General features: G+C 33.3%; 1 protein-coding gene across 2 annotated transcripts; it reads left to right on the plus strand.

Moving 5' to 3' along the window:
• On the plus strand, positions 1 to 24914 carry LOC110096189 (polynucleotide 5'-hydroxyl-kinase NOL9). Of its 2 annotated transcripts, none has more exons than XM_020821994.2 (9): positions 1 to 478; positions 575 to 672; positions 968 to 1001; positions 2082 to 2251; positions 2403 to 2586; positions 11158 to 11338; positions 23040 to 23151; positions 24199 to 24326; positions 24729 to 24914. In XM_020821994.2, the coding sequence occupies exons 1-9, from the start codon at positions 306 to 308 to the stop codon at positions 24795 to 24797; spliced, it is 1149 nt and encodes a 382-aa protein (XP_020677653.1). In that variant the 5' UTR covers positions 1 to 305; the 3' UTR covers positions 24798 to 24914. The 2 variants fall into 2 exon arrangements, with proteins under 2 accessions (XP_020677653.1, XP_028557123.1); XM_028701290.1 differs by having other exon boundaries at positions 23040 to 23137.
• Positions 24915 to 26217: the final 1303 nt, after the last annotated feature.

Genomic DNA, 26217 nt, shown 5'->3' on the forward strand with positions numbered 1-26217 from the left:
CTTCGCAGGTGTAGAGATTGCACGCTTCTTCGAGCTCCTTCGTGGCTGTTCGACTACGCTCCTTCGACGACTTTCTCTTCCTGTCGGATCGGAAGAGCTCGCCAAATCCCGTAAATCCGCCAAACCGAGGGATTTAGTAAATCCCGGATTTATGCCGTAAATCCTTAAGTCCGGGATTTATCCATCGCCGAGATTTAACGCGCGCACAAAAACAGTTTGGCTGGATTTAGCGTAAATCCCGCTGTAAATCCGATAACAAACAGCCCTTAGGCTAGCTCGCACTTCAAACCACGCAGAGAAAATTAATGGGGCTTGCTTCGCTGCCACCTCGTCAGGCGCCGCTCGTGCCTCAGCAATGGGCTGATGCCTTGGATGCCATTTCAACCTCTCGAAGTCCACCTATAGCCGTCATCTGCGGTCCCAAGAACAGCGGCAAGTCGACCTTCTCGCGTCTTCTCCTGAACAGTCTCTTGGAAAGGTTTTTGATCCCTAATACTTGTTTTGGTTATTTCATCCTTTTAAGGATTAGAAGCTGGTTACATAATTAGCCTGTGGGTTTTGAATGGTTATGAAGGTATGGTATAGTGGGTTACTTGGATACCGATGTGGGTCAGCCGGAGTTCTTTGTGCCAGGTTGCTTATCCCTTCATCTTGTAGACGAATGCTTACCGGGTTAGTTTTCTTCTGTTTTTTTTTTTCTGTCTTTTCTTATGGCCAATTTCGTTAGAAATCATGTTTTGAAAAATGATAATTTGCTAGAATCCATTATTAGGTTGGATGTAGTTAAAATATAATATTAGTTTTAAACTCTACTAGAACTTTCAAAATCTTTGAAATTTGATTTCATTTTCATATATGAAACTTATTTTTAATCGTCAAGTAACTAATTAAGCTGTTAAAAAGGTTACATGGATTATTTGAATTATTGCTACTCCAGTTTTTGAAGGTTTCTTTAATGTGATTGCAGATTTGATGAAGACTCCCATGAGAGAGCCTGAGAGGTGAGTTAGTGAATATGGGGATAACCTTTGTCGTTTTTGAAAGAAACTAAATTAAGCATAGTAAGATTTTTATTAATTAAAGAAGTTTACTCGTGTGTTTCCGTAAAGAAATGTTTTCTTTTTTTCTCCCAATTTAACACGGTTGGCATTAGGAAAAAGATTTGTCATGCATGGGGTGTGTGACGTTAATGGCTAAAGTTCATTTACTTTATATCTACAATGTGCATCACGTGTATGCTTAGATTTTTTTTCCTTGGTACAATACTCATAACTTGGAAATTATATAGTTTTATTTATTGTTTTGACCCTTAGGGAAGATGTTTTAGTTAGTTTTTACATTTTTTTTTAGATTTCTTGGTTCCTTTGCCTCTTTTGGTTATAGAGAAAAGGCATGAATTCCTTGTAGATCTTAACTAATATCTGAGGAACTATATAAGTTTTCTATGCCTCTTGTTTTAACTGACTAAAATGTAGAATTATGACATAATTTGTATTTTTTTTTTGTCCCCACTGCAGACAATCAATTGTCTGTTCACATTAGTACTCTTTTGCTATTTAAAATTTTATTATGTGCTATAATCGTTAATTTTTATTAGGTAGAAACTTGCATGCATTAGATTCATCCAAATAGCCTCTTTGTCCAGAATACCCATTTTAGAAAAATAATCACTCTTGCTTACTAGTAAACGGATTTGGAGGGATTAATTACTGTAAACTAGCCTTCCTAGAAAACAAGGCAAGGATGCCATGTAATTACTTGGAAACTGATTAACCTTGTTCCTTCTAATTGATATTTTACAACAGAATCATTGTGTCTTGATTATCTACTAAAAAATTTCTCTAGGTTCCTTATTAAAAGGATTTGTATCACTACGTGTTTGGAGAGGATACTTGAGTTAAATTCTTTGATTTATAGGCGAGCTTGAAGAAAACCACATTTATAATTGTCCTAAGGTCAAATCTCTCCAGTCCATGGTGCTCAGGGTGATTATTAGGCATACAAGTATAGTGGTATCTTTTGAGCTCTCTTTATGCCAGTTTGCTACCTACCCATATGTTAATCAATCTTTTGTCTTTCAGGTGTATCTTCTCGGGTGATATATCTTCAAAAAGAGACCCAGAAGCTTATATAAATTACATATTCCAACTATATGACTACTTTCTTGAGAAGTTTAATCAGTCAGATGACGCCGATAGTCATAGAAAAGCTTTGTTACCTCTAATTATTAATACTGCTGGGTGGGTGAAAGGTAGTTTTTTTCTGTACTACACTAAATTGCATATTTTTGTAATTTTGCAGAAGAACGTGTCTTTGGTCATGGAAAGTGCATAAATACTTATGTTTGTTGCTTAATACTACGTGTCTATTTAGCTTGTGGTAATGCATTTCTATTTTTCTAGGTACTGGATTTGATGTTCTGGTGGAACTCTTGAAATATATATCTCCCACTCATGTTGTTCAGATGCGCATCTCAGTTGAGAGTAAGAATCTTCCAACTGGGGCATTTTGGTTGAGTGATAAGAAAAGGGGATCTTCAGAATTAATTGAACTTGCAACAGTTTTTAATGATTCATTCAATCGATCGTGAGTACCTACTCAACATTAATTTTATTTTAAATTTCATTCTATTTAAAAAAAAAAAACATTTGCATAGATTTGGGTGAGTTCAAGGAGAAAATTGTGCATTTATTGTACCTTTATTTTTTAGTTGTAAATGCCTTATTAAATTGTGGAACTATTAACAATTAGGGTGTTTAACAAATTGATATAGAGCCGATTTGACTCTACGTTAAGATTGGTAAAAATTCATTCGATTTGATCTTAAGCTGAGTTGAGCTTGTTTGTATGCCGGCTTGATCAAACTTGATTTGAGCTAGACACAATTAATGTCAATTTAACCTCAATTTCGGATAAAATCAATTTAATCTTAATTAATTTTTTACCTCCTAATATAAATTATTAGTCCAACATACATACATGCATCCAATCAATAGATGCATATTGACATTAATTCAAATATAAACAATTACATAACCATATTTTTATATGCACACTCATAAATATATGTTTTACATGATATGCATTTCAATTAAATCTTGAACTAACTGTGAAGTAGCATACTATCCTCTTTGGTTGCTAACTCAATTACTAACAAAAGTTTTTTTTTTTTTCATATAAAATGAAATCAAAAGTCTATCAGCAAGGTAGACCAGTCTGGGGATCTAGCTTCATAGCTAGAATCTTGCTTATATGAAAGTAGAACACACTTATCTTCTCTTGCATTGCATGAAGATGATTGATGTGTGCATTAAGGTTGTTATCTGGCAGTGCACTTCAAGCGAGTGAAATTCCAGGTGTATTTAACCTCTCAAACTTTCTTTAGGAGGGATTTTTTTGACCTTTCAAAACAAATTTTATAAATTTAAAATAAATAAATAAAGTATTTTCAAAGTGAATAGTTAAATAAAAATAATAGATATTTTAAATCTAAAATAAGTATAGTCTATACTTTAATCAAAAAAATTTCTCCTCAGAGATGTAACTAACTGCAAAGGCTTGCCTCTATGAAAATCTAAGGACCTAAATTAAAATAAATTGTTTTCTCGAAGCAGTCGAAAAATTCTTTGGACGCAAATTAAAGCTAATCCTTGGTTAATTTCATTTTCAAAATGATAGGTAAATGCAAATTTTATCCTTCAGGATGAATTAATATTCCTTATGCTGAGTTTGATTATGAAAATAAATTTATTTCTCTTTTAAAGTCAATAATATAACATTAATCTATCTCTCAAGATATTATAATGTCAGCTATGCGGATTTGATTAAAAAATTAGTATAGCAAATTAGTGGTCATGCCATTTATTTTGTACACACTCCTCAACATGTAATAATCCAGTGCATGATTCGCATAACTCACCAATTGAATACAACTCCAAAGAATTGTCAATCAACATCATTTGAAAAGCTTACTAATCATTCACTATATACATTTTGGCCGACTTCTTTAGCTTATTCACTTTATATCTATCATCACATAAGATTCCTTTTGTCAATACTCGATGTATGATTTTCTCTAATCTACTACAACGATAAAGGTACATTACAATATATTAACCATCCATGCGCATTTCAAGCTTTTGTACTCATGCCAATATTAAGTCAATTGTCAAAAATTGACTTTGCAATCTTTAGTTATATACAAATTAACCAATTTTATTGTCTGACATACCAAATCTTGAACATCTCATATATCTTTGTTGCATGCACTATGAACAATCTAATTGAGGGTAAATGAAAAGTCCAATGGCTTGAACACCTATTAAACCTACAGCCTTGAACAAACAATAAGTACAAAAAAAATTAATGAGTGGGGGTGATTAATATCTCAAGAACTCGGGAGAAACTTTGAACAGATAGGCCAACACATTATTGCATCAATATGCATCATCAAAGTATTCACACTCAGATGACTATGATATTGTTACATACTATAAGAAGTTTATGAGTCATGGTTAACGATAAAATAAGATATGCATACCTTAATATTAACCAGAAAATATCCAGCACCTCTCCAATCTTTTAAATGGCTCATAATACTTATTAAAGATTAGGGAAGCCAAAAAAAATTTCTACTGACCTGACAATAGTGATGCATAACTTTTACTTCAGAAAAGTGAATTTGATAAGGAGGAATAGAAGCCAACTCATGGGCAAACTCCTTGTTAGTGTTGATGTTTAGACTACTAGAAAGCATCGCTTGAAATAGTCAGAAAGTCTAAACTCTCGCATGTTATGTGCAGTTTTTCGCATTAACACCCTACAAAAAGCATATGATAGACTCAATCACATACAAAAGATTAAATAAAAAATGGTAATATCTCACTGATTCAAAATTTACTATAATTTCAAAATACGATAATATATTTTATTGCCACTTTTTGAACAAGCTGAGCTTATGGATTTATATAAAAAATAAGTAGGCATATATCAAGATAAAACAAGCTAAAAAACTCAACTAACTACAGCTATTCCAAACTAGTTTCAGCAGAAAATCACAATTGAAGTGCTTGTTATTTTTTTAATTGAAACAATAAAAGATATGATGAGTGTAGTTGATCATAATGGTAAACCAGTCTAGTCGGCCCAAAATTGGGCCAACCCCTATTTTACAACTAGTGCAGGCCACTTGTTTCGCCCCGCTAGCAAATTAGGTCCATGGGGCCCACGACGTGAAAGGGAAAGAGGGGATTAGGCAAGATAAGGTGGGAGCTGATTGATGGGGCCCACAGTCGAAATTGAGAAGCTTGTTTGGCATGATGGAGGGGGTGGCTAATTAAAGGAGATCCCTTACCTAAATTAGAATTCTAATTTAGGCAAGATTCCCGTGGGTTGGAGGGTTATGCTATTATTTTGTGAGAGTTCTATTTTTCTTAGGATCTTATTGCTTGATCTCTAGTGGCGTCTTGAGACTTAGGAGAGATCATTCCTCTTCTCGAATTGAGGATCAATTATATCTTTCTTCTTGTTATTTGTTTTCCTAGCAATAAAATCTGTTTGTGTTGAATTCATTCTATTCATGGGCTATTTTTGATACCAAGGGGGATCACATAACTTACAGAAAAAGTCATTTTTATCTCTTAAAGGTTTTTAAGAAGGGTTATAGTGCATTGACATGCCTTCTAATCTGCACAACAACAAAAATCGTATATTTCTGTCAATGTTTTTAAAATAAATTGGATTTCATCTAAAGTCACAATTGATACAATCTGATGTTGCAAATGCACTAATTGCCTGGCTAGATTGTATCTAATTAATAAAACTCAGTGCAGCTCAATCGTACGTCCCAAATACCTCTTCTGTATCCTATTAAAAAAACAGAAAAATAATAGAAATTTGAAATCCTTATAGTTTTGGATAACTTTCTATTCAAGCCTTAGATCAAACATTATAGGCAATAATGGCATATATCCATGAGCTTCATGAATGAAGACACTGAATGATAACCTTATAACCATGTTATTTATCCCCTTAACTCATAATGACAACGTACCTTATAAATCCTCATTCTCTATTTGCTCATGTTGAGTGTTATATGATGAGTTAAAACTAATTTTGAGCATTTTTTTCGGCATAACGTCCACACATGTTACCTTTTAATTTTCCACTTTCCTTTCTCATACTTCAACATTAATTTTATTGATGCAACTTAAACCCTTTGTTGTGCATGCTCAAATGACTCAAGTATACTTTTCACTAATCCATCTTCAAAAGAACCTACAAACCATCCTTCTAATACAAAATTTCCCAATCATGATTCGTAGTTTTGACACATTTATCTAAACATTCACATCTTCTTTAGCATCTGAACAAACCCATTCAACAAAACTACTTGATTGTAATTTTATAAGTTTACATCAAATCTTCGTGATATTCTTTTATTGTATAGTACATTAGATAAATTTATTTTAACCACTCAACTTAATTCTAGAAGTTATATTATCATCTATAATCCTTACATCTGTATAATAGCTCCAGTATATATGAACCTATGAGTCATTTGTGTTATGCAATTCAACATGAAAATGGGAGCATTCATGAAGATATTCTAAAAGTTATATCATCATCTATAATCTTTACATTTGTATAATAGCCCCAATATATATGAACCTATGAGTCATTTGTGTTATGCAATTCAACATGAAAATGGGAGCATTCATCAAGATAAATTTCCTTGACAATATCTCACCCATCTATTGCTTTATCTACTAGTAACATTGGTTAATACTTATTAATATAACACTCAGTAGCACATCAAACCAAACGCACAATCATTCTTTCATTAATCCTAAGATATCTTATCTTCCAAACATTTTAACCAATATTTTACTTTTTTAAGTTATTTCAATTGAGGTCTCACCAATTACAATTATATAATCTACAAATATAATATTATGATTGGAATCTCAATAATAACTCCACAATTACTTTTAATATAAATAAAAAATCCCATCATGCATATTTTAAATAGCATCATCCAACTTTAACACATTTTTTGCTTAATAATTATCATAATCTTCGACATCAATTTGTTCTAAATACTGATATAAAATTCTTCTACTTCAACTATTTGCCCAAACTTAATCAACAAAAGTCCATTGAAAAGATCCAAGCTAAGCAAACCACTAGTATATCACCCTAACTCTTTGAATCTCAATAGGTAAAGTACATTATCAAGACCTAAAGCTTAATCTTCAGGCTTCTTCATCAAAAATAGCTTCATCTCACTTCTCCAAATTAATTTATAACAGACCTCATTATTCTTTTCAAAAACGATTTCTTCATTAAAACTCTCATTTTCTCAAAATAGAGCATTATCATCTTCCTAAGATATCTTCATCTTTGACTAAGATCCTACAAACATCATTAGTAATGCGTCTAACTTAACCAAGTTTCTAGATTTATTACTTTTTGTCTTAAACTATTTTATATATCTCATATTTTCTTCCTTGTTATTTATCATATTATATAAATAATGATAAGTTGTGGCATCTGCTTTGCTTATTACCCTCCAAACAAGATTCCTAACTACTAATAATAATTATAGGCCCAAATAGTATCTAACTTTAGCTACTACTTAAAAATACATTTCTCACCATTAATATTTTTTTGCATCTCCTCATTTTACCAAACAGGCTCATTACCGATTTATAAACTATTTCTAGATCTTTTAAATTTTTTATAAAAGTCTTCTTACGATAACTAGCCATCCTATCTCAAGTTTGGCTCAATTAAAGAAGTCTAATTTATTGTTCTTAGCAACCTATCTTGAAAGATTAATTATTTCTTATATTATAACTTTCATAATTTAAACTATGACCAACTATTTCCTTTCATTATTTTCTTCATAATTCTAAGATATATATCTATAACCAGCCTTTTATGTTGTGTAGTCTTACATTCGGAATCATCATATAATCTTACCTAAGAAAATAGTTTGTAATTCTGAGCAAAAAAAGTAAGCAGCCCATTTGAGATTTTGTGACTCCACTTTTGAAAGTAATACTAAGTGTCCTCTCATTTTATTTTATATTTATTCTCGATTGCACATTTACTAGTATAAAATCAAATAAAACTTCTTCCATCACATTTCTATGTCCTATTGCATGCTAATCATGAATCCTCTAATAATTCATTCTAGTAAATATTATATGTATATTAAAATCACTTTCAATATATTACCCTTTCTTCCATGGGCATATTTTATAAGAGTTAATCCTTCTCTTACAAAAATTTGGTCATCAAAGTATCTTTTCAACCAAATTTGGGAGCATAGACATAAAATAAATAAATAATGCCATCAACAATACTTGGCAAAATAGAAAACTCCCTAGCACTATCAATATTCACCACAACAACTAACATCTTTCAACTCTATATCCACTGCAATCTTACTAAATTACTATTATTAATCTTCTCAACATACATTAATTTATAGCCTTCCATAATATCTATAGATCTTTTCCTTTTAAATTATTTTCTTGAAGACAAATCACTTTTATTTTATTTTCAAAAGTATGTCAACTAGTTATCTTGTCATTTGCCGTCAAAGCATACGACTTCTTTGTAGCAAATTTATTCTCAATTTTAAACCTAATCAGAAAAATTAAGTCAAGTTGGTGCATAACTTGTAGGTGACTTCTTAGCTTACCATTATTTTCTTTTCACCATCATCAGAATAAATTACATTGCATCACATATTGATGCAACCTAAGTTCTAAAGCCAAGTAAGAGAACACTAGGTATGCAAATAGTCACTTCCTTTCAATATAACTTAAACAAACACAATAAATAAAAATAGGACACAACAACACTTATAATAGAACAGACACAAGACACAACTCCACTTTCAACTTGTAAAAAGAAACACAACTTACAACTTGTAATAAAAACCTGGACACAACTCAACTTACTATTAATCAAAGTTTCGAGAAAAAAAACACAGGTGGAATGAAAACCGTTGAGAGAAGAAATATATAGAAGTCACCAAAATAGGATAGCTCGCAAACTAAAAATCATTAGGTTTCACATTCCAAAAATTCATCACAAATCTCCCTCTTTCCATTCCACAAATGGAATTAGCCATTATTTATATGAGAAAGAAGGAGAAATTGCATTAAATAGACCACATAAATGTGCCCCCAAAATAGCCAATAGAAATCCTTCAAAATAGCCCTCATTAAAACACTTTCACATAGGAATCAGCAAGGAACAGTACACGAACAGCCAACAGCAGGGAAAAATGGACCCAACATGGGGAAGACCAACAACCAATCATGGGGAAGACCAAACAACCACATGGGAAGATAAAAAATCCCTCCAAATCTGCCCCTACCTTGACTGCATCACATATCAATTAATACCCTAGCAAATTATTTCATACTTTTCACTGGAATTGTAAAATATCTAGTGTATTGCTTTTGGAGGATGCATTAGCACCCAAAAAGTACAAATTTAGATTCATTTTCATGAGTTTTGCATAAGATATATGTTTGGTTTTTGACCTAAATAAACATTCTATATTTATCATATAAGATTGAGACAAATGACATCATTGCATAATTACTTTAATAGAAACCACAAAATCTTTGAGTTTCAATAAACATTACTCCTACTTTCTTATCCATTGAATTTTAAATCTAGAGGCCCGGATCATCTCAACATCATGAGCTACACTGACATCGCCTCTAAGCCATCCTAAACCATCACTCATATCCCCCCAAGTCGTTGCCACTAAACAGTTCAACAATTGGCACAACATTGATTTATGTCCAAAAAAAATCATTTTCAGCTACTGGTTAGCTACATAAAACCCTTGCACCTCCATCCACAATATCATTAACATTGAGTCGAACCCAAACTCTAGTACTCTACCACCAACTCATTTGAAATCATTTTTTATTGTTTGTTTATGATATAATAACACGAATAACAAAAGCATCATGATAACTATTGAATCTTTTTTTTTTATGAAGATTTTATAAATAAACTTAAAAAATCATTAAGTTATTCACAGCTAATTATTTTATTTGATATTATGATAATGATTTTATTTATGTATATAATCTTTTTCTATAAACTTGTCCATTACTTCTATAATATTTTTAATAATTCTTTTGATATAAATTTTTTTAGTTCCCATCAATTCTTCAGGGTAGTAATTTTTCCCTTGCATTTTCAAAGGGTGTTTGCTAATTGAAAATGTCTATAACCACAATATATATTTTTTAGTTGAACTTGAAGTAAAAGGGGCATAATAAACATAAGAAATAACTATGATATGCATGATCAAATCCATTGTTGATAAGGGTGTGAATCTACATCAAAGATCAAATATCCATAGAAAATCAGATCAGTTTTTAGACAATTGAGCTCAAATTAAAGTCAACAAGCCAGATGTAAGTTGATTGAACTTGAATTATGCCAAGCCTAGATCAAATTGAGTTAGTTCAAGATTTAATTGAAATGCTTATCATGTAAAACATGTATTTAGGAGTGTGCATATAAAAATATGGTTATGTAATTGTTTTGAATTAATATCGATATGCATCTATTGATTGGATGCATGTATGCATGTTGGACTAATAATTTATATTAGGACATAAAAAATCAATTAAGATTAAATTGATTTTATCTGAAATTGGGGTTGAATTGACATTAATTGTGTCTAGCTCAAATCAAGTTTGATCAAGCCGGCATACAAACAAACCCAACTGAGCTTAAGATCAAATCGAATGAATTTTTACCAATCTTAAGGTAGAGTCAAATCGGTTTTTTTTCAAATTGTTAAACACCCTAATTGTTAATGGCTCCATAATTTAGTAAGGCATTTACAACTAAAAAATAAAAAGGTACAATAAATGCATAATTTTTTCCATGAACTCAACCAAATCTATGCAAATGTTTTTTTTTCTAGCTTGTTTCATCTTGATATATGCATACTTTTTTTATATAAATTCATAAGTCCAGCTTGTTCAAAAAGTGGCAAAAAAATATATTATCGTATTTCGATGTTATAGTAAGTTTTGAATCAGTGGGATATTACCATTTTTCATTTTATCTTTTATATGTAATTGAGTATATCATATTCTTTTGTAGGGTGTTAATGCGAAAAAATGCACATAGCATGCGAGAGTTTAGACTTTCTGACTATTTCAAGCGGTGCTTTTCTAGCAGTCTAAACATCAGCACTAACAAGGAGCTTGCCCATGCGTTGGCTTCTATTCCTCCTTATCAAATTCACTTTTCTCAAGTAAAAGTTATGCATCTCTATTGTCAGGTCAGTAGAAGTTTTTTTTTTTTGGCTTTCCTAATCTTTAATAAGTATTATGTGCCATTTAAATGATGGGAGAGGTGCTGGATATTTTCTGGTTAATATTAAGGTGTGCATATCTTATTTTATCGTTTACCATGACCCATGAACTTCTTATAGTATGTAACAATATCATAGTCATCTGAGTGTGAATACTTTGATGATGCATATTGATGCAATAATGTGTTGGCCTATATGTTCAAAGTTTCTCCAGTGTTCTTCAGATATTGGTCATCCCCACTCATTAATTTTTTTTTAAATTTTATTTTACTTATTGTTTGTTCAAGACTGTACGTTTAAGTGGTGTTCAAGCCATTGAACTTTTCATTTACTATAAATTAGATGTTTCATAGTGCATGCAACAAAGATATATGAGAAGTTTAAGATTTGGTATGCCAGAATAAAATTGGTTAATTTGTATATAACTTAAGATTGCAAAGTCAATTTTTGACAATTGACTTAATATTGACAGGAGCACAAAAGCTTGAAATGCGCATTGATGGTCAATATATTGTAATGTACATTTATCGATGTAGTAGATTAGAGAAAATCATACATCGAATACTGACAAAAGGAATCTTATGTGATGATAGATACAAAATGAATAAGTTAAAGAAGGCGACCAACGTGTATATAGTGAATGATTAGTAAGCTCTTCAAAGGATGTTGATTGAGAATTCTTTGGAGTTGTCTTTAATTGGTGAGTTATGCGGGTCAGCACTGAATTATTACATGTTGAGGAGTGTGTACAAAATAAATGGCATGACCACTAATTCTCTATAGTAAATTTTTAATCAAATCCGCATAGCTGACATTATAATACCTCGAGAGATAGATTAATGTTATACTATTGACTTTAAAAGAGAAACAAATATATTTTCATAATCAAACTCAGCATAGGGAATATTAATTCATCCTGAAGGATAAAATTCGCGTTTACCTATCGTTTTGAAAATGAAATTAACTAATGATTAGCTTTAATTTGCTTCCAAAGAATTTTTCAACTGCTTCGAGAGCTAAGACAATTTATTTTAATTTAGGTCCTTAGGTTTTCATAGAGGCAAGCCTTTGCAGTTAGTTAGATCTCAGAGGAGAAATTTTTTTATTAAAGTGAAGACTATACTTATATTAGATTTAAAATATCTATTATTTTTTTTATTTAACTATTTAAAAGCTTCAATCAATCACTTTGAAAATACTTTATTTATTTATTTATTTTAAATTTATAAAATTTATTTTAAAAGGTCAAAAAAATCCTTCATAAAGGAAGTTTGTGAGGTGCAAATACACCTGAAATTTCACTTGCTTGGAGTGCACTGCCAGATAACAACCTTAATGCACACATCAGTCATCTTAATGCAATGCAAGAGAAGATAATTTTTATCCCTAAGGAAGCAATGAGCTGGTTTGACACTGAATTAAATGACTCAAGATAAATACTTTAACATTTAAGTTGAAATTATTATAGCGAGAAGACTCACTAAAGCTCTAAGTTTTATCTTTTTCACATAAATTAAATTGTCTAAGTGCTAAGTCCGGATTTTTTAGAAGAATCTGGCAGCATAATGGCCCTAGCCCATAGGAAAACTATGACAACCTCTTCACTTGGGCCCCTCATACCTTCTTGTTGGCTCGTGTGGTAGGCTTTTATACATTGCAGAAAGTAAAATACATGCATGTATGCATGTTAGGATAAAGGTGTTTGTATATATGTACCACTACAATATCATTGTAAAACTAGTATACATGTTCCTACAAAGTCCGAAACATATACGCCAAAAGAAGCCTATAAAAAGGACTACCCTCTAATGCAATCTATCACCACATATGAATGCAACGCATGTATATGATGCAATGTCTGAAAGTATAGCAATGTAGAATATATTTTTTTCATTTATTATAAAAATTTGTATAACCCAGAGTCTATTGAAAAGTAAGGTGGACAGACTCTGTCATAATAAATATGATTTTCTATACCTATGAAATATGTAGATTTAGTTGTACCTGTTTATCATCTTCTTGCTCTGATTCTTCTTATAAAATTCCAAAAGAGAATGCCCTCTAAGGGAGAGTTAATTATCTTTTGGAGCCTTATATATATATATATATATATATATATATAAGCAAATATCTTTAAATATTTACAATTGTTTGACATCTTACAAATATCATATTCTAGGTACATTTTACACTGACTCTTGTAATATAATAAAAGCAATGTAAGAGCAGATATAATAAAAGAGTGTAATGTAGGTGTATAAGAACCTAATAATCTAATGCAACCTATAAGAGATTAAGGTGCGCCAACATAAATTGAAATTTATACGATATTCAGAGTCCTGAAAAATAAATAAACATAGGATGCTCTCGATGCAAAGCATCCGAAATCATATCAAATCAACCACCGACCTAGTCTAGACTAGAGTTGGTTGTCCTAGCAAATGATTTATAATATGTGAAGAAGGTTGTGCGACTTTGATATGTGAAAAGGGATTATTGTTTAAGTTACTTTATTTGAAAGTGACTGTTTATTAAATGGGAAAAAGGGTGTTTTTAATTTGAGTTTAAGTCTTGATAATTTGTTTTTTTTATTTATGTTTTAAAGTGTTCATGTTGATTATTTAATTTTAAAGAAACGTGTAGGTTAGTGCCTTTAAACTGCAGAAATCACTAACCTACAAGTCCTAAGGCTCATAATTGTAATGCTAACATTATATTCTAAAAGATAGGATCTGTTGCATAGAGTTTTTACATTTTATTAATGATTTATTAGGAGAGGGGAGAGAAAAATTATTAATTTATTAGGGGAGGGGAGAGATCGGATACCTAGCCTCCCTCCTTTGGAACTAGGCTAGGGCTTTCCCTTCCAAGACCCGCCGCCGTGAGTTTTTCCTCTCCGGTCAACTAGTTGATGGAAAATTAGCGTTCCACCAGGTACACCCAACTCTGAGCATCCTCCCCTTCAAAGACCTACATCTTTAGCTTCTTGCCCTTGCATGAATGCCCCAATGGTTTCTTTCCTCATTGATTCCTCCAGTGTAGTGGTTGTGTGATTCCATTCCTTTCTCCCTTGATTGATTTTTACCCCATGGCTTCCCCCAACCATACCCTTTCACCTCTCCCAATGCCTGGGTAGTCTCCCAAAGGGGTCGACTTCCCTCCTTCATTTTGTCCTCCCTTTGGAATACCCGATTCGCCGATCAACGGGGCCCCACGTGGCGGTCCTTGATGGAAACACTCTCCAATTCATCGCCATCCTCTTGAATCTCCTCTCCTCGTGGTTCCACCCTAGAAATTGCTGGTGATTCTTTCAATTGCATCTCAAGCATCCTTTTCATCATCTCTCATAGTTCTCAAAGCGGTTCTGAATGGCTGAAAGTTTTCCATCCACCCCGGAATATTTTTTCTCTACTCCGGCCTTGAGTTGTTCCATCTTCTTTGCTGCCATTATATGGATTTAGGCTCCAATCACAAAAACAATGAAGATAACTTGTTTTCCCGCCCAAGAAAGCGTTCTGATACCAATTTGATAAGAAATACTTGTAGAAATTGAAAGAATCTTACTTGAAATTTGGAATTTTAGCAAGATAAAACATAAATATAGCGAAATTTGGTGGCAAAACATTAGGGAAACTTGATAATTGATGAAAGGGAGGAAAACAAATATGATACAATGGATCTTCAATTCGAGAGGAAGATCCGGCTCTCTTATTCACTAGATGACAGCTAGAGCCCAAGCAAACTAAAAGAGAAATACAAATTCAGCCAAACATAACATTACCCTCACCCTACAATGAAAACAACTATTAAAAACAAACAATACAAAGTAAAAACTCCAGAGCGTCCCTCCAATTCAATTTTCCCACTCACTCGCTCCTCTCTCTCTCTCTCTCTCTCTTCCTTAGTGCGTGGACGCCAACCACAAGGGGGTGGGCTTGGCCTGGCGAAACCAAGCTTCCACATAGTATAGACCTAGGCCGGTCCCTCTCGGACCTGCCGAACTGACCCCTCCTGGGCCGGTCTAATAGTTTCCAATTTTATGCTTACTTGTTGGAAGAGTGATTATGTTTTGAGGGTGGTAAAACTCGTGCCAATGTGAGACCTAAACCATCTTCATTTTGGTGATATCTTTCTTTTATCTATCTTTTGTTCTAATGAGGTTTTTATTAGCTTTGTAAACGTTTTTTTTATTATGGTCAAATTTGATATAATTGAGATGTAGTTTGTGGTGTAGAAGTTTTTCACTGCCACTGATTTGTTGCGTTTTAAAATTTTTGATAATTTCTTCAAACTTAAATTGTAGTGTAGAGATTCAATTGCTTCCTGATCTTTTATAGTTCGAATTTCTCATTAATTTTTTGGATTTAACTGATTGTTGAGTTGTTTTTTTTGTTTCGAATTCTTGTATTATCTAGTTAGTTAACTAAACAAAATGAGCTTTTGCATATTTAGTACTCTTTGAATTGCGAATCCTAATTTCTTTTGTGTGATTTAATTTCATTGCATCTCCCTAATTACATTATGAATCCTATACATTTAATTGTCCCATGTCATTAGGATAAGACTAGTGGTGATGACGGCTGCCCTTTGTGCGGACCAGGAATTTTTTTTTTTCAGCATTCCCAAGTGGTTGATGGCATTGTTTAGTAATTGGTTGTCCTCTCAGTGTTTATTTGCTTGTTTTCTTCTCTAATTTGCCTATAGTTTTGGAGAATGACTTGGACAAGTGACTTCTGAGTATGTCTCAGAGCCTTAGAGAATTTAAAGGTCGACAGAATTTTGGAGTACGTTGTTTTTTTGCTTATGAAGAATAATTTGACATGGACCATCAAGGACTAGATATTATATTTTTATTGAGCTTGGACCTAAAAAGACTTGGTTAGAAAATATTAGGAATGACCTTTCTTTATTAGATTTAAACGAGAATTTGACCTTTAATCGGACACAATGGAGAAAAAGGATTCATGTAGCCGATTCCACGTAGTGGGATAAAGGCTTGATGTTGTTTTTGTTGTTGTTGGAAGCAGTTTTTGGTATAGAGCTTAACAGAGCATCTTAACTTTTTACTGAACTTACGTCAGAACGTGTCATTTACTGATAAACTAATGCCCGTGTTATGTTTGAGATGAAATAAGTCAGTGAAGTGGAAAACTTCAAGGAGTGAAGTTGTGCGCAGTCTTATTGAGAGGCAATGGAGTTTTACTGAAGTGAGGAAGGGTGAAGTGGAAAACTCCAGGGAACCAGGTCCGCACGTGTAAGCTGTGCGCAGTCTTTGACTTCTACACATGCAACTTATCAGTGTATAGTAAACCCTAGATATCAAGCAAAATTGGGCCGGTAACGCTAGTGTTTCCCCTCTGTGCTTGTGCTCCCATCTCGCGTCGCTGAGCTCCTCCTCCGTCAGGGAGGGTCTCTCCCTCACCTGATGGCTCTCAACTTAGATGAGTTTCCCCCTCTTCCCAACTCTTCTATTCTTGGTCCTCCCCGTCCGCCTAAGGCTACAACTTATGTCAAAAACTATCGGCCCCTGCCTCAAAACCACTTGATTTCTTGGTCTCCTTTATCTCTCCTAGCCAGCCAGAAGCTTTCCTTCTCTGCCGATGATCTCTCGGGGCTTACTTCTCTTTGGACCTCATCCTTGGTCGGCTATTTGCTTGGCCCTTGTCCATACTATGAGAGACTCCTTACTGCCATGTAAAAGCTCTGGAAGCTCAAAGGTTCTTTTTCTTTGCTCTCACTGGCTAATGGGTTCTTCCTCCTGAAGTTCACATCCTTGAAAGACTTGGAGATGGTCTGGAAAGGCGGCCCCTGGTTCCTGCTCGGAAAGCCTTTTATTCTACAACGTTGGTGACCTAAGTTCAAACCTAAGAGGGAGGAATCAACATCTATTCTACTCTGGATCAAAATCGTCGACCTCCCGTTGGCTTTATGGACTCCAACAGGGATTTCAAGAATTGTAAGCTACATCGGTATTCCTTTGTATGTGGATTCCCTTAATGCTATGCGAATTCGCCTTACGTTCGCCAGGGTATGTGTACAAATCTCTATAGACTCTTCTTTTTGAAATTCCTCTTGAAATTGACGGGGAAGACTTGATTCTCAATGTGATTTATGATTGGAAACCATCTAAATGTGATGGTTGCGGCTCCCTGATACACCCCTTCTCCCTTTGCCCCTCCAATTCTAACCCATTCTTCCTCCACAACCTTCTAAACCCAGGGGTAGTAGCTTTAACCGAAAACCTAGGTCTCGCCCCACCAGACCATTCTTTCAAGCCATCCTCTCCTCCCAACCGTCTCCCACATACTTCTCATCCTCCTACTCTGGTTCTCCGGCTCCTCAATTTCTCACCGACGTTTCCCCTCCCTTGAATGCTGCGCTCTCTCTTCTTTCTATCTCCATCACTAACAAGGATCCCGTGCTACCCAATTTAAACTTCCCTACTGAGGATTCCTCATCCTCAGAACAACCTGCTCTCCAAGTCCTTAAGCCTACAACCCAAATTCCTCTAGTCAACATGTTTGCCACTCTGCAAACAGATGAACATTGCTCTCAAAACCTTTTGGATAATCAGGGGGACAATGATTCGCCTAACCTCTCTAATTCAACGGCTATTTCTTCTGTTTAGAGAATGTGGATAAAGGTTCTTCCTCTAAGCTTAAAACTTCTAACCCCAAATCTCCATCCAAGACTAAACCCCCTAAAGCCAAATCGGCCAAGAAGGCCAAATCCACTAGGACTTAATATCCTTCCTGCCTTTTGCCAGTTGGAATGTTAGGAGGTTTAACAACCCCAACAAGGTGTGATTTTGTAAATCGTTGATCAGTACGCATAATCTGAAACTTTTGTATATCCTGGAAGCTAAAATTTTCCATCCGGTTGATGAAGATCCTTGGTTTCTTAACTCTCACTTGCTTTTTGAAAATGAAGGTAGTTGCAATAATTTCAGGGTTTCTACCCTGGTAGGATTTGGTTAAAATGGGACTTTTCTGTTTTTTCTTTCTCTGCCACCCTTGTTACTCCTCAAATCATCCACGGTATTTTCTCTACGGGCTCTTGCCCCCTATTTACCTTTCAGTTATTTATGCAGCTAATAATATGGATGACTGGAGAAGACTTTTGAATCAACTGAATGATTTAATCCCTACTAGGGATCATCCTTGGATTATTCTTGGTGACTTTAATTGTTGTAGGTTTTTTATCCGAAAAAGCTAGTGGAACTACGTTATCTGCTGGTAGACTGGGGAATCTTAACAATGTTATTTTTAATTGTGGTGTACAAGATCTTGCTTCGGTAGGTCTTTTTTACACCTAGTTTAATCAAAGAGTGTTTAATCCTATACATATCAAACTTGATATAATTTTGGTAAATTCTATGTTGCTTGATAACTTTCATAATGCTTACTACAAGGTTGTTCCCCCTCTGGTTCTTACCACTCTCCATTAATCTTCATGGCTTCCCATAACAAATCGACTGTCACTAGGTTCATGTTTAAAAACTACTGGATTCATATGAAATGGTTTTTGGGAAGAGGTTATTTTTGCCTTTGCTAATAGATCATCTGGGAGTCCTATTATTATTTTTTATCACAGTTTGCATAAGAGAGCTCTTAAAGGAAAAAAAAATTGGGATTCTTCGAACTATCTCTCTAATGCAATTATGGAATTAAAGAGTAAACAACAACAATACCTCTTGGCTATTCAGTCTCAGCCTTTAGATCTTGAGTTAAATAGCTCTATAAAGAATATCAATGATAACTTTGCTGTTTTACAATTTTCTTGGTCCTCCTGGATTTTCCAACGTGCGAAAGCTAGATGGCTTACTAATAGAGAAGATGACCTGGGTTTTCTTTATGCTAAGCTTAGATCCAGGAAAAACAATAATCACATTAAGGAGATTTCTACTCCTGCTGGCCACTTTACCTCCCCTCCTGAAGTTTCAACTGCAATTATTAATCACTTCAAAGATCTTTTTAATTTCCCAGTCCTAACCTAACTCACTCTATGGACATACCTCATGGAAAATAGATTCAGTCTCATTTATGCAATTTTCTAATTGCTCCGGTGACTATTGAGGAGGTTAAATATGTGGTTTTTGAAGAAAAAGAGCCCTCCTGGGCCTGATGGCTTTAAATTTGCTTTGTATAGACAGATTTGGCATATAATTGGTTTTCATGTTTTTAACGCGGTTAAATTTTTTTTTCTAATGGTTCTTTCCCTAGTGGTGTGAAAGCTACGAGCATCACTTTGATTCTCAAATGTTCTTATGCTTCCAACATTTCTGACTTCAAACCGATTTTCTTGTGCAATGCATTTTACAAAATTGTTGCTAAAATCGTTGCCAATAGATTGAAAATTGTTTTACCTCTCATCATCAATGATACACAATCTGGCTTCATCTCCAATAGGTGTTCTTCAGACAACCTCGGAGATTCTCAGAGAATTCAAAGGTTATCATAAATGTTTTTGTGCTATACTGGACATAAATAAAGCATTTGACTTGGGCTCTTGGGATTTCCTTATTAATAGACTTATGCATAAAGGTTCCCTCCTTTATTCATCAAATGGATAAAAGGTTCCTTTTCATATGTTTATTTCTCCATTTGCCTGAATGGATCGTTGGAAGGTTTTTTCAAATCTACTTCTGGGCTGAGGCAAGGTTGCATGCTTTCTCCTCTCCTCTTTTGTATTGTCATGGATGGTCCCTCGAACATTCTTACGGGCACCTCTTACCTCACCACTTCTTAGGCATTCATTGTAAAGATGTTTACATAAACCACTTGATGTATGCTTATGATCTTTTAGTGTTTGGTGTTGCCTCGCAGCATAATGCTATCAGCTTGAATGTTTGTCTTTAGAAATTCGGGATGACCTCTGGCCTACACGTCAACCCATCTAAAAGTTCCATTATCTTCTCTAGAAACGTCCTGCAGGCCAGTGATTTATGTGCTCATCTTTGCATTTCCCAAGTGGATTGCTCCCTCACTTATTTGGGCCTTCCGATCTCTCCCAATAGATTAAATTTTACTCACTTCCAACCTCTATTGAGCAAAATTACTGCTCTACTTGCAGGTTGGAAAGTTAAGTCTCTCTTTTGCTGGTAGAGTAAAATTTTTGAAGTTCACTATAGCAAATACTATTGCGTATTGGATTAGAGGATCCATCATTCTTAAAGCTTGCCATTGGTGATTTCTAAACTGTGCTCACGGTTTTTTTATCTTAGCAATATTATTGACAAGAAATTTCATTTAATTGCTTGGAAACATACAACAAAATCGAAATGTTTTGGTGGTTTGGGCATCCCTTCTTTTGATTCTCTTTATCATGGAGTTAACTGCTCTTTTATATTCCGCATGTATAAGTTTAATTCTTTCGTGAGCATTTGGTTTAAAGCGAAATATGAATCGCCTTGGAAACGACCCCTGCCAATCCTTCCAAATCTTGGAAATTGATTTATGCCACTGCTGAGAAAATTAAAAATTGTTTCTCCCTTTTGGTTGTCCCTGATTGTAATTTTTCTATGCTTTGGGATCCTTGGCTCAACAAGAATTCAGTCTCTCAATGCATTATTCTCTCTTCGATTTCCCATAAACTGGTGAAGGATTTTATTAGTCATAATCAGCGGGATCTTCCCGATTCTAATCTGATTTCTATAAGTGCAACTATCAAAGAGATAAGGATTCATGGCGAATCGGCTATTCTCTGGAATGGGTTTCTCGACCCTCTTTCAGGGGCTTCACTTATCAATTTTTTTCTCACTTAGAGGAGGTCCATTGGTTTAAATTCATTTGGCACAAAAAGCATTCTCTTATATATGCTTGCTACCCTTGGATGGCTATGATTGGGAAGTTAAAAACTGCAGATTTATTAATCAATAGGGGGATCCATGCAATGTTTAAAATTGCGTATTCGGGTATTGAGGCGTTTTTTCATTCGTGAGGCGAGGCGTAAGCCTCAAGGCGTTTTGAGGCTTTGCGTAAACATAAAATGATAATTTTTTTATATACTAATGAGTGAATAATATAAAACATAAAAAAAATATAAGATATGAAGTGAAATCAAAATATCCTAATAATAAGACAACATGAAATATAGTTCAACTCAAAATTCTATCTTTCCCAAATCCCAGTATTCTTTTCATTAACATATAATTCAAATTTTCAAAAATAAATAACAATGACATATCACATAAGAACTCATAAGTCATCAACACTGTCATCACTAAGGAGTTATTCATTTGAATCATAATTCAAATTATGATGAATTGCTCTCTCCCCTTCCTCCTCTCCTATAGAGTCCAATGTCGGGCATTTACTTCAAGATTTATGTAAGTTTTAATATATATAGCGTGATGCGTAAGCCTCATGCCAGCGAGGCGAGGCGGGCCTCAAGGTGTGCCTCAACTAAGTTGAGGCGCAAGCCTCATAAAAAAAACTCTAGGCGTAAGCATCGAGGCGTTTTTTATGGAATTGCGCAAAGGCGGGCCTCAAGGCGAGCCTCATATTGCACAATTTTAAGCCATGGATCCATGTTTAGCCGGCTTGCTCTTTTTGCCATAATTTGCTGGAAAGTCATGCTCACTTGTTCTTTGAATGTGATTACTCCTTTTTGACCCTCAAGGCGACTCTTCTTGTGCTTAACTCTTTATACCTCAGATCTAATCTGGCCCAGATTTATGATTATATTGACAATTTTCAGCAGTTCAATATTTTGGAGAAAAACTTTTGTTTCTTTTCGATCAGGTGTATTATTTACTATCTTTGGAGGGAGAGAAACAACCATCGTTTCTCTAATACCTGGGCTTCTCCTAATTCTATTAGGCATGTTATTAATTTTGCTATTCTTCTCAAAGTGAAGAGCTGGAATCGAAAGATATGATATGGAAGTGTTTTTGCAATCTTTTAATATCGGGAATTTTTTGATTGGTTGCTTGAACCATTTTTTTTGGATGTTTTGGCTTCACCGACTATGCTTTGGCCGATCCTCCCATTCTATCTATGGATGGCCCTTGTGGCAACCATTGAATTTTGCTGAATGGATTCTATTCAACTGCTGCTGGGGCTCTGTGATAGCCACTGTGCTCTTTTGTGTTTTTGCTGGACGGGTTTCGCTGCTTGTTTTGGCCTTTTGGAAATCAGAGTTGCCTATGTTATTCGGGATGCCTTATTACTGAGGTTTTGATGACTGAGGTCGTGCCTGGTTTCTCTGAGTCGGGTTGGTTTTGATCCCTCCCAGCCTTTTTTCTTGGCGGGTTGAGGGATTTTCTTTTGTATTCCTTTGTTTCTTCTCTTATGCTATAGGTTTTTCCTATTTTACACTCTAATTGTTTTTTCATTAATATATGGGCTTTTGCCCCTGGTTTTCCAAAAAAAGAAAAAAATAAAGGTGGTAAAAAATCTGTAAGTTTAAGGCCTTGTGTTCTCTTTTCATTTTTTAAGTCGTGCTAGAAACTTTACTAATAGTTTAATGTTTTTATTTTCATAATTTGTTTTACCCTTGCTGGAATATTCAGGTACAATTTTGTCTTTCTTGAAAATCTTCTGAATTAAGTATACAGCATTTCAGCTTCATACTATAGTAAGCTCTTATGGTAAAAAGTATGGCCAAAAACTTTGTATATGAGTATTTATACATCTGGAAGTGATATTCATATTCTTTCGCATTTCAGGTTCCAAAACATGAGGTTTTTTACAGTTTAAATGCTACAATAGTTGGCTTAGCTGCTAGCTCTACTGTGCCCACATCGTCAGCGCGGTGCACACCTTGGTGTGTTGGACTTGGTAATATTAGTTACTTTTTACTGCAGTGTGAAATCAAGTATGCGCATCTTTTACCTTGTGCATTAGGGAACTTTTTTCATGTCTCATTTGGTTGCTCGCAGATGTAAAACATGCTTAGAAAAGTAAGGATTCTGCTTTCACTTATTTGGATTGAAATTTTTATTTTTTGGGGAGCTTTGAGAAGACTTGTGGAGTTTGAAATCAATCCAAATGTCCAATTTCGTATAACAAATGATGAATTTAACAAAGATCATCATTTTTCAGAATTTCATTTCTAACTTAAATTAACCAAATGAGCTTTATGTTATGTCTTCTCTATTATCAGGTTTAGGTTTTAAGGAAAAATATTAATTTTATGTTTTGAATTACATGAAGAAGATAGTCTAGGTCTTTCTTAGATGCAATATATAGCAAATCCGTCAGGTTACAGTTCATCTTGTTGAATACCTTTTTTTTTTTTTTGAAATTTAATTATGTTTTCTCATACTCTTCCAAGCATTGAAGGATCCTTTTGCTGCACTCAGTAGGATTGAATGAAGGAGGTCGATTCATAAATAGCATCATATTCTATGGTGATAAAATTTATCACAAATGGAGTGTGATGTCCTGTTATGATATGAGCTAATCTAAGTTACAATTTGTGTATGATTTGTCTAACATATTCAGAAAATTTTCCATTCTATTCAAATTATACACAAGAACTAACTGGTGCGCTAGTAACTCTAGTTGAAATGGTATATTGTGCATTGCCATTTTCAATGTTGTGGGAAGCATGAGTTGCTTAAAGGTGTGTGATTTGTCTAACATATTCAGAAAATTTTCCATTCTATTCAAATTGAGATTGTGAATTCTTATCTGAAACTTATTGTGTTTTTCACAAACATAGACTACTTAGTGGACTAAGTATTCTTTTTCACGTACAAACTTGTCTACAACCGTGAAATCTTGTGCCTCTTTTTACCCATCCTTGGTTTTAAGGGATCTAGAAAACTATATTCGTTATGTTGTCCACATATATTTTATTTAATCTGAAATTCTATCTTCTAGGTATTGTAAGAGGCATAGATGTCAAGAAAGGCATGCTTTATGTGATTACACCTGTTTCTCCATGCAAGTTGGAGAAGGTTGATATTCTCTTTCAAGGGTTTATTGAAATTCCGACCAGTCTATTGCAGGTATTCCTTGTCTATGATGGGAAGAGATTATTAGGTGCGGAGTGCGGACGGGGAGAACCGTCCGCACAAGTATTGTTTGGCGCTAGGTACCGGCACTCGGTACTGCTGGGTACCCAGCTCCGCACCTAATAATTTTTCTATAATTATTTATTTAAGCGTTGATTGAGTAGTTTATGAAGAACCAATTTCATGATTTGTTAAATTTGTTTCACTATCAACTTATTTTACTGTCTTTTAAAACAAATTTTTAATTAATTTTTTTTAAATTAAAAATTTTGTATTAAAAAATTATTTTTAAAAATAATAAAAAAATTATCCCAAATTAAACTTAAGTTGAATGCATTGCCAAAGTTATCTATAATTTCCTCACCTGTTTCCTAACGCTGCAATTTCCTGATACAGGTACGAGGATGCATATCGCCTTACATGTCTACAAATGTATTGCACAAACTTCCAGAGAAGGATCTGTAGGAAATCGTCGCCTTCATTTTTCTTCCAAGCTTTTTTTTTTTCTGCTCCGTGCTAAAATTATTATTATTATTATTATTTAAATTTATAATAGATTGACATTGATGTTTGATTTTGAAATTACATAAATTTTAATGATAAATTTATTAAAATTGATCCAAAAATTGCATTGAAATTCGGGCTAGATGTACGAGTTTGATGAATGTTTTTCAGGTAATGATATATATAAGTTTGAAAAATACGTTAAACATTTAAAATTGTTCATTGTGTACATTTTCTGCATGTTAATATGAACATCTTTTTAAGAGTAGTAAATAAAAATATTTTCTGAAATACAACTCTTGAAATTTTCTGTTTGTTTTTTTTAAGGTCTGTCTATTTATTTTGAATTGTTCAATTTTGTGTTTTGTTGATTTATTATTTTTATTTTGTTTCAAAATTTTAATTTTAGTGAAAATTTATCATCAAAAGAAATTTAGATTTGTTCTATATCTATTCTTTTTTAATAATATTATTATTTTTATTATTTTTGTTCTATATTTATTCTTAAGATAGTTTTGGTTTATTAGGTTTTGTAGGAAAATATTTAAATGTAATATTTAGCTCGAGTCACTCTATTATTCTTTGTTTGTTATTTTGTTTTTAATTTTCAATAATTTAATTTAATGAAAGATTAGTTTTAATTTAAAGTTTATTAATTTTTAAATTTTATTTAGATTTTTAAGGTTTTGGGAATCTTTTTTATTTTCATTATTAACAAAATTAATTTAAACAAATCTAGGAAAATTACTAAAGCTCATAAATATGCATAAAGTTATTTCAAGCAAATTTCAAGTTATTTTGATTTATATTTAAGAAAACATAAATAAAAAACTAAAAAAATAATATAATTAGAATTATTTATTATTTAAAAAAAACTGAGAATTTTCTAATGAGTTTAGGGTTAAAAAAAAAAAAAAACTAAACGAATTTATTAAGATATATTAAGACGAATTTAACTCGAACATTATATTAACCAATAATTTTGAACATAAATCAATTTCAAATGGATAGAATTTTGAACTAGTCAAATACAAATAAATAATAAACTCGCTAAAACTCAACCTATTACGTCACTATTTTCTTCTATGGACCATAACTGCTACAATAGTAAATCTTCAACGTCGATTGAAAATTAACGTAATCTTTTTAAAATGAAGATGTCGTCATCTGCTGATGTCACCCAAGACTTGTCATCAGCTCGCATCATCAAATTGCATGATTTATTATTTTTTTTGGGGACCTAAAATTCTTATATTTACATTTGTGATTTGTTAGCTCACAAACAAATTCGTTTAAAAAATATTAATATAAGTATACTTAAAATATATTATCCGCTAAAAGTTTAAAATACAAAATTATTAAAAAATTTAAAAATTATACA

Source organism: Dendrobium catenatum, unplaced genomic scaffold (genome assembly GCF_001605985.2).
Source record: "Dendrobium catenatum unplaced genomic scaffold, ASM160598v2 fragScaff_scaffold_1666, whole genome shotgun sequence".
In the NCBI taxonomy this organism is placed as follows: Eukaryota; Viridiplantae; Streptophyta; class Magnoliopsida; order Asparagales; family Orchidaceae; genus Dendrobium; species Dendrobium catenatum.